Source organism: Bos javanicus, chromosome 4, assembly GCF_032452875.1.
Source record: "Bos javanicus breed banteng chromosome 4, ARS-OSU_banteng_1.0, whole genome shotgun sequence".
NCBI classification, from domain to species: domain Eukaryota; kingdom Metazoa; phylum Chordata; class Mammalia; order Artiodactyla; family Bovidae; genus Bos; species Bos javanicus.
The window spans coordinates 106604175-106622069 of record NC_083871.1 but is presented as its reverse complement, the minus strand read 5'-3'; the positions used below and the strand labels follow the sequence as shown (position 1 = coordinate 106622069).

At 41.2% G+C, this 17895-nt stretch overlaps 1 gene segment (V, D, J or C); it reads right to left on the bottom strand.

Annotated features, from left to right (window-relative positions):
• Positions 1-1207: 1207 nt before the first annotated feature.
• On the bottom strand, positions 1208-7273 carry LOC133246926 (probable non-functional T cell receptor beta variable 23-1). The segment is given in 2 exon segments: positions 1208-1533; positions 6833-7273. Coding segments are annotated over 2 exon segments (378 nt in total).
• Between the last annotated feature and the right edge of the window lie 10622 nt (positions 7274-17895).

Genomic DNA, 17895 nt, shown 5'->3' with positions numbered 1-17895 from the left:
AAAACCATAGTTGGACAATATGGACCTTTGTCAGCAAAGTGATGTCTCTGCTTTTTAATACTCTGCCTAGGTTTGTCATACCTTTTCTTCCAAGGGGCAAGCGTCTTTTAATTTCATTCCTTCAGTCACCATCTGCAGTGATTTGGGAGCCCAAGAAAATAAAGTCTTTCACTGTTTCCAATTTTTCCTCATCTATTAGCCATGAAGTGATGGGATTGGATGCTATGATGTTATGATTAAAAAATAGGAAGCCAAGCTTAAAGAACTTAAAAAGACCTCAGTAAAATAGCAAGGAGGGACTTTTAGGGGAGAGAGAAGTCTTCTGTGTCTTGATTGTCATGCCAGCTACCTCTGCTGATACGTCGTTTCAGTAGTGTCCTACTCTGTGCAACCCCATAGACGGCAGCTCACCAGGCTCCCCCATCCCCGGGATTCTCCAGGCAAGAACACTGGAGTGGGTTGCCATTTCCTTCTCCAGTGCATGAAAGTGAAAAGTGAAAGTGAAGTCACTCAGTCTTGTCGGACTCCTAGCAACCCCATGGTCTGCAGCCTACCAGGTTCCTCCTTCCGTAGGATTTTCCAGGCAAGAGTACTGGAGTAGGGTGCCATTGCCTTCTCCAGCCAGCTATCTATACAGGTGCAAAATCTCCTCAAAATTGTTGAAACATATACTCAAATTGGGTGCATTTTATTGCAGAGTTGTTGCTTTTAAAGCTTGTGTAATTGTAGTATTCAGGACCTAGGGAGTTGCTGAGTTTCTTGGTCAGCTCCTCTGGCAGGGACAAGCTGAGAGAAGCAGCCATGAACCCCTAAGGAGTCCCTGGGTCTGGATCAATTAATGTGCTGAGCAAGGTGATCAGGGTGCCTCTCTTGATTATCCTTATTTCTGAAGACACAGTTTTGCCAGGTGAAAAGCTCAAAATTACACTTCTTAATAAAGATTATTAGGAACCCATCAAGGTCACATCCTGTGTCTCCTTTGACAGATACCCTGCAAACTGGGAAATGAGACCCCTTACAGCTTCCTGCCCCATCCTTGGGTTTGTGTTCCCACCAGCTGTTTTACACCTCCCCTTCTGCTCATCCTGTGTGGCCATTTACAGGTTTTTCCTTCTGCTTTATGCTCTTTCAAGGTGGGTTTCTGTTAATTCCTACCCTCCTACGACACCACTGATTTCCTGAGCTGGGTGCACGGTGAGTTTGTGTTCTAAGAAGAGCTGACACGCAGCACTGTGGACTGGCTGATGGCACAGAAGTACAGAGTCGCGTCCGCTGCCTCGGTGGAGTTGATTTCCAGGCTGCAGGGTGAGTTTTGGGGGCACTCAGCTGAAAATCGCTCTTTGAACACTTCTGTGCCTTTCACAATGTCTTGCTTCTGAAAATAAACCAAGAACTCAAATGCTTCTTCCAGCTTCCTGCGATACCAGTAAACATTAATATGTCCTTTTACAGGGACACAATCCATCTTTGCTTTCTGGCCTTTTCCTTTGACCAGATGACTTGGACTCTGAGTGACCTCAGTGTCCATGGAGCCTGTAAGGAAAGAAAGTTCACAAAAAGCCCTTGAAGGAGCCTGATTTTGCAGCCACAGGAGAAAGTCCTGAATCTAGAATCCAAGAAATTCACCTACCCTGCTCCCCAGATAAAAGGAGCCACACAGCACAGGAGACCAAGGCACATGGCTGGCTCAAGGAGAAAGCAGAGCAGAGGCATTTCCTCCCAGGCTCTTCCTCCCCATCAGCGCCTCCTTGTGATGTGCTCTCTTCCTGTGGGCATCACAGTCCCCACGTACCTGAGAGTCTAACTGGGAGGGCAGGAAGCTGGTGAAACAACTAGCGTGGATTCCAGACTTTCAATTGTCTTTTTTCCTGATTAGGCTCTTTCATCATTTCTTTAAAAAAAAAAAGCAGTTACACATCAATAACTTCTTTGCTTTTTATTTTGTCTATTTGCCTCCTCCCCTCCATCCTTCCCTCTCAGGTAATGAAATACACAACTTGCTGTATGTCAGTCACAGCTTCCACTGCAGTTGCAAATTAACAGAGTAGCTATTTTATATTTACAAGCCAACTTTTGAACAATAGAAAAGTATTTGTGATGGATATATAAAGCATCTAGAGAAATAATAAAATGAGTCATCTAGCCTGAAACTGTTACCTTAGGAGACAGATTTCTCTGAGAATTTTTAAGTCCCTGTGTTATTTTTCCAGATTTTATCATTCTTTCCCTACCAGGTCTGGGAAAACATAATCCCAAAGTTCCAGTGTTTACTCACTTTCATTCCATTTTCAGTTTTAGACTTGTGTAAGAATCTGTAAGTTACATACGAATCAGTATTTTATGTCTTTGAATATTATCTAAGGGGTTTATTCTGTTTATACTTTTTTCCGTGTCATTTTTTTACTCAGCATTATGACTGTGATAATAATTTTTTATTATTTCATATAATAATTTAAATGATAATACTTTATTATTATTGTTTTTGCAGATAATTTCATATAATTCACTTTTGCTAATATGTGTGTCCCTGCTCATTCCCTTAGTCGTGTCTGACTCTTTGTGACCCCACGGACTATAGCCCACCAGGTTCCTCTGTCCCTGGCATTTTTCAGGCAAGAATCCTGGAGTGGGTTGCCATGTCCTCCTCCAGGGGATCTTCCCGACCCAGGATTCCAGCCTGCATCTCCTGTGTCTCCTGCAAAGCAGGTGGACTCTTTACCTGCTAGCCCATCACTAATGTATCAGATCAGATCAGATCAGATCAGTTGCTCAGTCATATCCGCTTCTTTGCGACCCCATGAATCGCAGCATGCCAGGCCTCCCTGTCCATCACTAACTCCCGGAGTTCACTCAGACTCACATCCATCGAGTCAGTGATGCCATACAGCCATCTCATCCTCTGTCGTCCCCTTCTCCTCCTGCCCCCAATGCTTCCCAGCATCAGAGTCTTTTCCAGTGAGTTAACTCTTTGCATGAGGTGGCCAAAGTACTAGAATTTCAGCTTTAGCATCATTCCTTCCAAAGAAATCCCAGGGCTGATCTCCTTCAGAATGGACTGGTTGAATCTCCTTGCAGTCCAAGGGACTCTCAAGAGTCTTCTCCAACACCACAGTTCAAAAGTATCAGTTCTTCGGCGCTCAGCCTTCTTCACAGTCCAACTCTCACATCCATACATGACCACAGGAAAAACCATAGCCTTGACTAGATGGACCTTTGTTGGCAAAGTAATGCCTCTGCTTTTGAATATGCTATCTAGGTTGGTCATCACTTTCCTTCCAAGGAGTAAGCGTCTTTTAATTTCATGGCTGCAGTCACCATCTGTAGTGATTTTGGAGCCCAGAAAACATAAAGTCTGACACTGTTTCCCCATCTATTTCCCATGAAGTAGTGGGACTGGATGCCATGATCTTCGTTTTCTGAATGTTGAGCTTTAAGCCAACTTCATCACTCTCTACTTTCACTTTCATCAAGAGGCTTTTTAGTTCCTCTTCACTTTCTGCCATAAGGGTGGTGTCATCTGCACATCTGAGGTTATTGATATTTCCCCGGCAATCTTGATTCCAGCTTGTGTTTCTTCCAGTCCAGCGTTTCTCATGATGTACTCTGCATATAAGTTAAATAAGCAGGGTGACATAATACAGCCTTGACGTACTCCTTTTCCTATTTGGAAACAGTCTGTTGTTCTTTGTCCAGTTCTAACTCTTGCTTCCTGATCTGCATACAAATTTCTCAAGAGGCAGATCACATGGTCTGGTATTCCCATCTCTTTCAGGATTTTCCACAGTTGATTGTGATCCACACAGTCAAAGGCTTTGGCATAGTCAATAAAGCAGAAATAGATGTTTTTCTGGACCTCTCTTGCTTTTTCCATGATCCAGCGGATGTTGGCAATTTGATCTCTGGTTCCTCTGCCTTTTCTAAAACCAGCTTGAACATCTGGAAGTTCATGGTTCATATATTGTTGAAGCCTGGCTTGAAGAATTTTGAGCATTACTTTATTAGCATGTGAGATTAGTGCAATTGTGCAGTAGTCTGAGTATACTTTGGCATGCCTTTCTTTGGGATTGGAATGAAAACTAACCTTTTCCAGTCCTGCGGCCACTGCTGAGTTTTCCAAATTTGCTGGCATATTGAGTGCAGCACTTTCACAGCATCATCTTTCAGGATTTGGAATAGCTCAACTGGAATTCCATCACCTCCACTAGCTTTGTTCGTAGTGATGCTTTCTAAGGCCGACTTGCCTTCACATTCCAGGATGTCTGGCTGTAGGTCAGTGATCACACCATCGTGATTATCTGGGTCGTGAAGATCTTTTTTGTACAATTCTTCTGTGTATTCTTGCCATCTCTTCTTAATATCTTCTGCTTCTGTTAGGTCCATACAATTTCTGTCCTTTATGGAGCTCATCTTTGCATGAAATGTTCCTTTGGTATCTCTGATTTTCTTGAAGAGATCCCTAGTCTTTCCCATTCTGTTGTTTTCCTCTATTTCTTTGCACTAATCGCTGAAGAAGGCTTTCTTATCTCTTCTTGCTATTCTTTGGAATAGTTTGTCAGAATTTATTATCCATTCTTGAGTTAATGTCCACTAGTTTTCTCCTCTAGATTTTGGTGCCAGTACAAACAGGACTGCATTCTTATACCTTTCTTTACATACCAAGGTATAATATTTCCCTATGCCTGCGTATATAAAAATTGAACGTTAGGGTCACCACGTGAACTTTACAGACTAAGACAAAATGCTTTCCAAATTAAGCCAAATAAATAATCCCAGCAACTGTTGTGTGTTTTCTAGGGTTGCACATCTAAAATTCAATTGGTACTATTCTTTCTAAGTTTTAAAATTGCTGGCTGTGCCAGGTGGCATGTGGTTTACTAGTACCCTGAACAGGGCTAGAAGCAGCGCCCTCTGCAGGGAAGCCCAGCATCTGAACCACTAGACCTCCATGGAAGTCCTGGCACTGAATGTTCGTTAACCTTTGCTAGTCTATTAGGATAAAATAGCATATCACTCTAGTTTTAGTTTGCATTTTTATGATTTTTCAGTTTAGTTCTGTTCAGTCACTCAGTCGTGTCCAACTCTTTGTGATCCCATGGACTGTAGCACACCAGGCATCTCTGTCCGTCACCAACTCCCAAAGCTTGCCATCGACTTGGTGATTCCATCCAACCATCTCATACTCTGTCACCCACTTCTCCTGCCTTCAATCTTTCCCAGGAACAGGGTCCTTTCCAATGAGTCAGGGCTTCATATCAGGTGGTCAAAGTATCGGAGCTTTAGCTTCAACTTCAGTCCTTCCAATGAATATTCAGAACTGGTTTCCTCTAGGATTGACTGGTTTCATCTCTTGGCAGTCCAAGAGGCTCTCCAGCACCACAAGAGTCTTCTCCAATACCACACTTCAGAAGCATCAATTCTTCGGCGCTCAGCTTCATTTATGGTCCAACTCTCACATCCACACATGACTACTGGAAAAACCATAGTTTTGACTAGACAGACCTTTATGAGCAAAGTAATGTCTCTGCTTTTTAATATGCTATAGGTTTGTCATAGCTTTGCTTCCAAGGAGCAAGCATCTTTTAATATCATGCCTGCAGTCACCATCTGCAATGATTTGGGAGCCCAAGAAAATCAAATCTTTCATTGTTTCCAATTTCTCCTCATCTATTTGCCATGAAATGATGGGATTGGATGCTATGATCTTATGATGAAAAACTAAGAAGCCAAGCTTGAAGAACTTAAAAAGACCTCAGTAAAATAGCAAGGAGGGACTTTTAGGGGAGGGAGAAGTATTCTGTGTCTTGATTGTCATGCCATCTATCGATATAGGTGCAAAATCTCGTCAAAAAGTATTGAAACGTATACTCAAATTGGGTGCATTTTATTGCAGAGTTGTTGCTTTTAAAGCTTGTGTAACTGTAGTATTCAGGACCTAGGGAGTTGCTGAGATTCTTGCTCAACTCCTCTGGTAGGGACAGCAGAGAAAAGCAGCCATGAACCCCTAAGGAGTCCCTGGGTCTGGATCAATTAATGTGCTGAGCAAGGCAATCAGGGTGCCCCTGCTGATTATTTCTGAAGGCACAGTTTTGCCAAGTGAAAAGCTCAAAATTACATGTCTTAATAAAGATTGTTAGGAACCCAGGAAAGTCACATCCTGTGTCTCCTTTGCCAGATACCCTGCAAACTGGGGAATCTGAGCCCCCTCACAGCTTCCTTCCTCTTCCTTGGGTTTGTGTTCCCACCAGCTGTTTTCCACCTCCCCTTCTGCTCATCCTGTGTGGCCATTTACAGACTTTTCCTTCTGCTTTATGCTCTTTCAAGGTGGGTTTCTGTTAGTTCCTACCCTCCTACGACACCACTGATTTCCTGAGCTGGGTCCCGGTGAGTTTGTGCTCTAAGAAGAGCTGACGCGCAGCACTGTGGACTGGCTGCTGGCACAGAAGTACAGAGCCGAGTCCGCTGCCTCGGTGGAGTTGATTTCCAGGCTGCAGGGCGAGTTTTGGGGCCACGGAGCCAAAAATCGCTGTTGAAATACTTCTGTATCTTCCACAATGTCTTGATTCTTTAAGTAAGCCAAAAATTCAAATGCTCCTTCTGGCTTCTTGCGATACCAGTAAACATTAATGTGTCCTTTTATGGGGACACAATCCATCTTTGCTTTCTGGCCTTTTCCTTTGACCAGATGACCTGGACTCTGGATGACCTCAGTGTCCACGGAGCCTGTAAGGACTGAGACAGTAAGTGCAATGAAAGCCCAGGAGAAAGGCTGATTTTGCAGCCACAGGAGAAAGTCCTGAGATTGGAATCCAACAGCTTCACAACAGGGACTTACCTGCTCCCCAGAAGAAAAAAAAAGCTGCACAGCACAGGAGGCTGAAGCACATGTCTGGCTCAGGGAGAAATCAGAGTGGTGACTTTTTCCCTAAGGTGCTCATCCCCCTTCAGCAACTTCTTGTGATGTGGTGGGTTCACGTGGTCATTATAGCCCCTGTGTACATGAGTCTCTAACATTTCATAGGCTGGGAGGGCAGAGAAAGCTGGGTAAACAACTAGTTTGAATTTGAAACTGCTTTATTTTTCTCTTTTCCTGATTCTTCTCTCTCATCAGTCTTTAAAGAATAGAAGTCATTTCACATCAGCAATTTATTTCCTTTTTTAACTTGTCTATTTGCCTTTTCCCCTTCTCCCATCCCTCTTAGGCAATGAATGATACACTTTGCTATATGTCAATCATACCTTCTAATGCATTTAAAAAATCGTATAGCAGCTACTTTATGTTAAAAAAAAAAACAAATTTTGATCTCTACAAATATTTATGATGAACATGCAATACATCTAGAGAAATAACAAAATGAATGATCTTGCATGGAACAATCAGTTTAGGAAACAGACTTTCACTGAGAATTTTCAAATCTCCATGTTATTTTTCTAGATTCTTATCTTTCTTTCTCTACCTATCTTGGTAATCGTAACATTATCTTCCCTATTCTCTCTCTTTGCCTAAATTTCTTGACTTTCGTCAAGTTTCATGAGAATATCTTTTGTGATTTTGATTAGTGGTGCATGAACGCATAGATGATAGTACAAGAACAGGAATACTCTTTCTATTGGTTTAGCTTATTCATGATCGTGGTGTATAGCTTCACTTGTTTCAGGTCTTTTAAATGTTTTCCCTAAAATGTAATAGTTTTCTGAATTAAGTCATCACTTACCTAATAGATTTTAATGTATTTTATATGTTGTTATAATTTGTAAATGGTCTCTCTCTTTAAAAAATATATTTTTGACTGTTTCTTGCTAACATATGGAAATAAATGGACTTTTTAAGTTTATGTTAAATTCAGTCAATTTATTAAATTTGTTGTTATTAATAATGCAATGCTTCTTTAGATTCCTTTGGTTTTTCTCAATTTTCCATCTGTCTTTAATCATTTCTTCGCTCCTTTCCTCATTCTGACCCTTCTTTCTAGTTCCATTGGCTAGAGGTTCAGCACAATCATGACCAGAAATAGTGGCGGACTTCATTTACTTTCTTGTCAATTCTGTTTGACCCAGAGAGCTACAGGTAGTAGATAAGTGGTAGATGCTATGGAGGGTTAAAAAGTGTAAGATTAGGTCCTGCTATGAGAGGAGTTATTGGCATGCCAGGATATTTGCAAGTCATTCTCCCAGCTGTTTCTGGACCAGGTTCTTCTTGACTGACCCACAGCTCAGTTCAGTTCAGTTTCTCAGTCGTGTCTGACTCTTTATGACCCCATGAATCGCAGCACACCAGTCTTCCCTGTCCATCACCAACACCCGGAGTTCACTCAGACTCACATCCATCGAGTCAGTGATGCCATCCAGCCATCTCATCCTCTGCTGTCCCCTTCTCCTCCTGCCCCCATTCCCTCCCAGCATCAGAGTCTTTTCCAGTGAATCAACTCTTCACATGAGGTGGCCAAAGTACTGGAGTTTCAGCTTCAGTATCATTCCCTCCAAAGAAATCCCAGGGCTGATCTTCAGAATGGACTGGTTGGATCTGCTTGCAGTCCAAGGGACTCTCAAGAGTCTTCTCCAACACCACACTTCAGAAGCATCAATTCTTTGGTGCTCAGCTTTCTTCACAGTCCAACTCTCACATCCATACATGACCATTGGAAAAATCATAGCCTTGACTAGACGGACCTTTGTTGGCAAAGTAATGTCTCTGCTTTTGGATATGTTATCTAGGTTGGTCATAACTTTCCTTCTAAGGAGTAAGCATCTTTTAATTTCATGGCTGCAATCACCATCTGCAGTGATTTTGGAGCCCAAAAATATAAAGTCTGACACCGTTTCCACAGTTTCCCCATCTATTTCCCATGAAGTGATGGGACCAGATGCCATGATCTTTGTTTTCTGAATGTTGAGCTTTAAGCCAACTTTTTCACTCTCCTCTTTCACTTTCATCAAGTGGCTTTTGAGTTCCTCTTCACTTTCTGCCATTATGGTGGTGTCATCTGCATATCTGAGGTTATTGATATTTCTTCCGGCAATCTTGATTCCAGCTTGTGCTTGTTCCAGCCCAGCATTTCTCATGATGTACTCTGCATATAAGTTAAATAAGCAGGGTGACAATATACAGCCTTGGCGTACTCCTTTTCCTATTTGGAACCAGTCTCTTGTTCCATGTCCAGTTCTAACTGTTGCTTCCTGACCTGCATATAGATTTCTCAAGAGGCAGGTCAGGTGGTCTGGGATTACCATCTCTTTCAGAATTTTCCACAGTTTATTGTGATCCATGCAGTCAAAGGCTTTGGCATAGTCAGTAAAGCAGAAATAGATGTTTTTCTGTAACTCTCTTGCTTTTTCTATGATCCAGCTTAACGTTGTTCCCCTTTTAAATCCATGATTTTCATTTGTCTGTTTATTTATGCCTTTTTCATTATCCTAATTTAAGAAATGATTTGATAGTTCAAGGAGAAATCACCTTACTTTGTCCCTGTTCAACATTCCTTTCTCTTTTCTCTGTGTTGACCACTTAAATTTCAGATGACTTTCATCAGATTTCATGAAAATATCCTTCGTGATTTTGATCAGCCCTGAACAAACAGTTGGTAGTGCAGAATTAGGAACACTCTTACCATCGGTTTTACTGATTCATGATCATGGTGTACATTTTCATTTATTTCAGATTTTTTTAATGTTTTCCTCTAAAATTTAATCCCTTTTTGAATTACAGTCTCATTTACTTAATAGATTTATTTTTATGTATTTTATATGTTACATTAGAATTTTTAAATCATCTCTCTTGAAAAAAATATTTTAACTGTTGATAACATATGGAATAAAGTTTTTATATTTATGTTAAGTTCAATAAGCTTATTAAATCTGTTATTATTAATAATGAGTTCCATCTTTAGATTCCTTTGGTTCTTCTTCTAAACTTGCCATCTGTGTTTTAAAACTTTTCTTCCCCTCCTTTTCTCATTCTCAGACTTTTTTTCTTGTTCTACTGGCTGGAATTTGGCAAAATCTTCACTAGAAATACTAGTGCCATTCATTTACTTATTTATCAGTTATATTTGACTCGGAGAACTACAGGTACTAAATATGTGGTAGATGCTATGAGGGTTACAAGGTATGAGATTACATCCTGCTATTAAAGGAGTTATCCACATGCCAAGTGAAACTGAAAATGATGGTTGGTCGTGTCTGACTCTTTGCCACCCATGGACTGTAGTCTGCCAGGCTCCTCTGCCCATGGAATTCTCGAGACAAGAATACCAGAGTGGGTTGCCTTGCCCTCCTCCAGGGGATCTTCCCTACCCAGAGATCAGACGAATATCTCTTACATCTCCTGCATTGGCAGGCAGGTTCTTGACCACTAGTGCCACCAGGGAAGCACATCACTCTTCCGACTGGTATTGGCCCAGGTTCATCTTGGCTGACCCACATGAAGCCAAGACACTAGATGCCCAGGTTTGCTGCAGAAAGTGAGAGTGAAAGTCGCTCAGTCATGTCCAACTCTTTGCGACCCCATGGACTATACAGTTTGTGGAATTCTCCAGGCCAGAATACTGGAGTGGGTCTCTAGAGTATCTTCCCAAACCAGGGATTAAACCCAGGCCTCCCACATTGCAGGTGAATTCTTTACCAGCTGAGCCACCACGGAAGCCCAAGAAGACTTGAGTGGGTAGCCTATGCCTTCTCCAGCAGATCTTCCCTACCCAGGAATTGAACTGGGGTCTCCTGCTTTGCAGGCAGATTCTTTACCAGCTGAGCCACAAAGGAAGCCCGTTTGGGTCAGGGAAGGGATTTATTTGCAAAGCAATCAGGCAAAGAGATGAAAGATCTTCTGCCCAATTTAAAAATGTGTTGTTTGTGTTTTTCATATTGAGTTGCCTGACTGTTTATATATTTTGAATATTAATGGTTTACTGATTATTTTGTTTGCATATATTTTCTTCCATTCAACACGTTATCTTTTTCTTTCGTCAGTGGTTCTCTTTTGTTTGTTTGTTTTTGCTGTTAGAAGATTTTAAGGTTAATTCGATTGCATTTGCTTATTTTTGCTTTTATTTTCCTTCCCCAGTGAGACAGATCTGAATATGCGTTGCTACAATAGATGTCAAGAGTGCTCTGACTGTGTTTTCTTCTAGTTTTGCTGTTCCTGGCCTGCACATCAGTCTTTAATCCATTTGAGTTTATATAAGTGTGTGGGGTGTGAAAATGTTCTAATTTCACTCTTTTATGGAGCTGTCCAGTTTTACCAGTACTACTTATTGAAGACAATCTTTTCTAAACTGTATATTCTTGCATTCTTTGTCATAGTTTCACTGACCGTGTTTTCGTGGGTTTATTTCTAGACTCTCGATTGTATGTCCATTTTTGTGGCAACACCATTCTGTTTTGATTATTATAGCTCTGTATTAATAATATTGACTGAAGTCAGAGAGTATGACACCTTTAGCTTTGTGGGTATTTTTTTATTCTCTTGAATGCTCTTTACTATCTGGGGTCTTCTGTGTCTTTCACATAAATTTTAGAACTATTTGGTCTAGTTCTGTGAAAATTGTTGTAGGCATTTCGATAGGGACTGCATTAAATCTGTAGTACAGACCTTTTAGCAATATTAATTTTAGAAATGGCCCATGAGAGGAGCAAGTAATGAATTCACAGACTTGACCAGCGGAGATGCCGCAACTGAAATTCTTCTTTGCAAGTCAGGTGCTTTGCAGTCAAATAACTCCTTAATATAGTTAATTCACTGGTTTATTTTCATAAGCAAAATGTATCTCTTCTTAACCCTTCCAGTATGGTTGAATTAGTTTCTTTTACTTTAAAGCAGAACAATACTAACAGGCACACAGAAAATCAGACTGATCTTATGATCTCAGGTATGGTTGCTGAAGAACACTAATTTCTGGAGAAGGTGTTTTTCTATAATATATTGTGGTTGAGATATCAATTGACAAATGTAAAGACTAAATCAAAGTGTGATAATGCAAAGTCTTGGAAGAAATATTTGAATAAATAAATTCCACATGAGTATGGAAAATGAAAAATTAAATGAAAAAGTAAATTCATAATACATGTCTTAAAAAATTTAGACAAAAGAAAAAAAATTCAACAAAATATGTGCTGGACATAGTCAATAACAAATATACAGAGCAATGGTTGCTGTTGCTGTTGTTGCTAAGTCAATTCAGTCCTGTCCGACTCTGTGCGACCCCATACACGACAGCCCACCAGGCTCCCCCATCCCTGGGATTCTCCAGGTAAGAACACTAGAGTGGGTTGCCATTTCCTTCTCCAATGCATGAACGTGAAAAGTGAAAGTGAAGTCGCTCAGTCGTGTCCGACTCTTAGCGACCCCATGGACTGCAGCCTCCCAGGCTCCTCTGTCCATGGGATTTTCCAGGCAAGAGTACTGGAGTGGGGTGCCATTGCCTTCTCCAAGCAATGGTAAAAGAAGTTAAAAAGACCTTAGTAAAATAGCATGGAGGGATTTTGGGGTGGGGTGGGAAATAGTCTGTGTCTTGATTCTCACACTGGTTGCGTGGGTTATAAACTTGTCACAATGTACTGAATTACAGACCTAAATTGGTGTGTTTTGTTTTGGTATGTTATGCCTCAAAGTTGCTTTTAAAAGTTGCATGATTGCAGGAATCTGGTTGAAGGGAGATGCTGATTTTTCTGCTCAGTTGCTCTGTCAGGGACAGATGAGAAGTAGCCATGAACCAACCCTGAGGAGTCTCTGGGTCTGGATCCATGAATGTGCAGAGCGGGGTGATTAGGGTGCCCGGGGAAGACAGATGACCTGCCGATTATCCTTAGTCCTGAAGGCACAGCTTTGCCAGATAAAAAGCTCAGAACTGCATATTTTAATAAAGATAGTTAGGAACCCATCAAGGTCACATCCTGTGTCTCCTTTGCCAGATACCCTGCCAGCTGGGGAATCTGAGACCCCTTACAACTTCCTGCCCCACCCTTGGGTTTGTGTTCCCACCAGCTGTTTTCCACCTCCCCTTCTGCTCATCCTGTGTGGTCATTTACAGATTTTTCCTTCTGCTTTATGCTCTTTCAAGGTGGGTTTCTGTTAATTCCTACCCTCCTAGGACACCACTGATTTCCTGAGCTGGGTCCACGGTGAGTTTGTGCTCTAAGAAGAGCTGACGCGCAGCACTGTGGACTGGCTGCTGGCACAGAAATACAGAGCCGAGTCCGCTGCCTCGGTGGAGTTGATTTCCAGGCTGCAGGGTGAGTTTTGGGGGCACTCAGCTGAAAATCGCTGTTTGAACATGGCTGTATCTTCCACAATGTCTTGCTTCTGAAAGTAAACCAAAAATTCTAATGTTTCTTCCAGCTTCTTGCGAAACCAGTAAACATAAGAGTGTCCTCTTATGGGGACACAATCCATCTTTGCTTTCTGGCCTTTTCCTTTGACCAGATGACTTGGACTCTGAGTGACGTCAGTGTCCATGGAGCCTGTAAGGAAAGAGACAGAAAGTGCAGTGAAAGCCCAGGAGAAAGCCTGATTTTGCAGCCACAGGAGAGAAAGTCCTGAAACTGGAATCCAATAAATTCACCTCACCTGCTCCCCAGAATTAAAAAAAAAAAAAAAGCCACACAGCACAGAAGGCTGAAGCACATGGCTGGCTCAGGGAGAAAGCAGGGCAGGGACTTTTTCTCTAAGGGTCCTCATCCCCCTTCAGCACCTGCTTGTGACGTGATTACTTTTCGTGGTCATTATATGGAAAATGAGACTAACGTTGCACAGCCTGGGAGGGCAGAGCAAGCTGGTTAAACAACTGGTGTGGATTTCAAACTGCTTTAATTTTCTTTCTCCTGATTCTGCTCTTTCACTATTTCTTTAAAAATAACAGTTACTTGCATATTAACAATTTATTTCCTATTTTACCTTGTAGATTTGCCTCCTCCCTTCCCTCTCAGACAATGAACAGCTTGCTGTTATCAATCATAGTTTCCACTGCACTTAAAAAAATCATATATCTGCCTCTTTAAATTAAAAAATTAAATGTTGAACTTATGCAAAATAATATTTATGATGAATATGCAATTCATTTAGGGAAAAAATAAAGCCAATCCTCTTGTTTGAATCAATCAGCTTAGGACTTAGATTAGCACTAAGAATTTTTAAGCCCCTGTGTTATTCTTATAGACTTTATGCTTGTTTTTCTACCATGTCCATGTAACTACACTCCTGAAGTTCATATTTTTATTCACTTGCTTTTCATTACAGTTTTTCTCATTTATGTAAGAATCTGCCAATTTTGTATTAATCAGTGTTGTATGTCTTTTAAATGTTTTTGTGGGAGTTCTGTTTCTTGGCCATGCTCTTTTTTTCATTCAACATATGCCTATGATATTAAATCATGTTGTCTCATGTAGTTTTAGATAAATCAGTTTCACTAATATGTAGGAGTCCGTTTACTGGTTTGTCAGAATCTATTATCCATTTAACCTCATGCACCCTAGTTGTTTTCTTTTTTGTACCCAGATTTTAGTGCTACAACAAATAGGAGTGTATTCTTACACAATCTTTACATACTTAGGTAAAAAGTTTCTCTATACCTGGGATTGTAAAAATTGAGCCTTAGGATCACCATGTCTATTATACATAGCAAGACAAAATGGTTTCCAAATTAATTAACCAAACAAATAGTCCCACAACAGTTTATGAACTATATTCAAATGTTCCTCATCTAGCATCTAGGACACTGGCATGTACTGTTCTTTTAATTTGTCAGTCTGTTAGGTTAAAGTGGTATCTCACTACAGCTTTAGCTTGCACTTTTATGACTGTGAAGGAGATTGATATTCTGAAGTAATACATTTATAAGCCACTGGTTCTGTACATTGCTCTTTTCTCATATTTTTGGTAGATTATCATTTATGTATAACCATTCTTCATATATCTCAGATACTAAACTTTGTCATTTACATGTATGCTAATATCCTTTCAATTTGTGACTTGTGTTTTAACTCTTTGTAAATTTTTTGTTGATATTTCTTTTTAGTAAAGTCTATCATTCTTTTTTGGGGGAAGGTGTGAATTCTTTATAAGCAACGTTTCCATAGCTCAAGTTCATAAAAATATATTCCTATAATATTTACCAAATAGTTAATAATTTAAATGTTGCATTTCAGCATTTAATCCTTTTAGAATTTTTTTTTTTTTGCTTATATTGTGAGAAAGAGTTTAGATTAATTTTTCTTCCTGTGGAGAACTACTTGTCCCAGAAGAACCTGTATATTGCATTACTCCCCTACATACCTGCAGTGGTGGCTTTACCATATATTAAGTGCCTATATATGCACAGTGCTATTTTAAATTCATGATTTTCCATTTGTCCACTTAGTTATACAAAATTATAAAATAATTTGATGATTATGTTGCAAATTCACATCACTTTGTTGTTCTTTAATATTATCTTGAGTATTCTCTCCTCTTTTTCCCACTTAAATTATGACTACTTTTGTCAAATCTCATGAAATTCCTATTGTGACTTTGTTTAGTGCTGTAGTGAATACATAAATGATAGTGCTGAAATTGGAATAATTTTAGTACTGGTTTAACTTATTCATGATCATGGCATATAACTTCAGTTATTTCAGATTTTAAAATGCCTTCCTCTAAAATTTAATAAATTTCTGAATTGTTTATCTTTGTATAGATTTAGGTGTATTATATTTTATATATTCTGTTACTAAATGATCTCTCTTTAAAAATCTATTGCTAGTGTATGGGAATAAACTGACTTTATGTTAATTTTCATTAACTTATTAAATGTTATTATAAATAATGCAATGGTTCTTTAGATTCCTTTGCACCTTCTAAACTTGTCATCTGTCTATAATCACTCTTTCCCCCTTCTTTCTTCATTTTCATGCTTTTTTTCATGTTTGACCAGACTGGAAATTCAACACAATGTGAAACAGAAATAGTGATGACCTTCATTGACTTACTTATCAATGACATGTGACCAGAACAACTACTGGTACTGTAGACTGTGATACGTGCTCTGGGGATTAGGAAGTGTAGAATTAGATCCTGCTATTTTCAAGCCCTATTGTCATCCCAGGATAACTGCAAATCATTCTCCCAACTGTTAGCAGGTTCATTTTGCCCTAAGTACAAGTAGCCAAACTGCTGAGACTCTAATGTTTTCAGCAAAGTAAGGGCTTCTTCTCAAGCCAGCCAAGCAAGGGTATCCCCGCCCTCCTACCCCATTGGGCTGACTCTGCGACCCATGAACTGTAGCCCTCCAGGCTCTTCTGTCCATGGGATTCTCCCGGCAAGAATAATAGAGTGAGTTGTCGTTTCCTTCTCCAGGGGATCTTCCCGACCCAGGGATGGAACCCATGTCTCCTGCATTGGCCTGTGGGCTCTTTACCACTGAGCCACCAGGGAAAACAAGACCTCAAATCCGCCTCCGCAAAGGCAAGGGACACAGGGTATTTACAGGGTCACGAATGAAGCAAGACCTGAAGATCTGAGATACGGGCTTCCATGGTGGCTCAGTGGTAAAGAAATCTGCCCTGCCACTGCAAGGGATGAGGGTTCAATCCCTGGGTTGGGATGATCCCCTGGAGAAGGAAATGGCAACCCACTCCAGTATTCTTGCCTGGAGAATCCCATGAACAGAGGAGCCTGGCGGGCTACATCCATGGGGTCGCAAAGTGTCGGGCACGAGTTAGCTACTGAGCACGTGCACATGGGGAGCCTGGGGCGCTTGGGAAGCTTGGGGGAGGGTGACTGAAAAAACATGCATGCGTTGTCCTTCTCTGCTGGGGTAACTGAGCTGTAGCCTCTGCCCGTTCACTACAGAAGTGCTCAGCAAGATCTGAGAATGGAGTCTTGGATCCCCTGAGGTCAGAAGGTCCCCAGGCAGGCACCAGTGCTTCCCTAGGAGGAGGGTCGCTGGTTCTAACCAGTCTCAACCAGTTTGGCTCAAACTAGACACAGCTGACTCTGGGCTCTTCTGCACTACAGGCAGTTTCCTGGAAAATAACTCAGGCAAACATCTTATTCAGGATACATGCCACTTGGAGGCCAAGCAAGTCTTAAAACGACCTTGATTAGTGAAGGCAGGTGCAATGGATCTGATTAATCCTTACTCATGCTTTCACAACCACTACCTCAAAGATCTCACCTGAGTTTCCAGAAGTATCAGACAACTTCTCAAATGAAGGAAGGTTGGTGCTGCTCTATATGCACTGATGTATTTTACAGAAAGACTCACATCACCCCCTAGTGCTCAAGTGAAAGTCTCTCAGTTGTGTCCGACTCTGAGACCCCAACCACCATACAGTTCATGGGATTCTTCAAGCCAGAATACTGGAGTGGGGAGCCTTTCCCTTCTCCAGGGGATCTTCCCAACCCAGGGACCGAACCGAGGTCTCCCGTATTGCAGGCAGATTTGTTACCAGCTGAGCCATAAGGGAAGCCCAAGAATACTGGAGTGGGTAGCCTATCCCTTCTCCAGTGGATCTTCCCGACCCAGGAGTTGAACCGGAGTTTCCTGCATTGCAGGAGGATTCTTTGCCAAAGGGAAGCCCTGATAACTCTGACTGACTGACTGACTAGATGGTCAGAGGGGCACACTTCTCACAGGCCCTCTGGTCTCAGGCGGTCTTCACCTCCTGTGTGGCGAGTGGGGAGTCTCTCTATGCTGCACAGTGGCAGCCAGACACCCCAAGATCATCAGGATAGGAAACATGCAGCCATGTGTGTGGTGACCTGCTGGAGTACTGCAGAGACTTGCTACTAGTACTTAGCTACACAGTCACTGATCCCGTACTGATTGGTGTTATTGATCAGTTAATTAAATTTAATCTCTTAGGGCCACATTCAAGGTGAGTGGGTTCCTCAGATCTCTGTCCTCAGTTCTTTGATCTTTTCTTCGT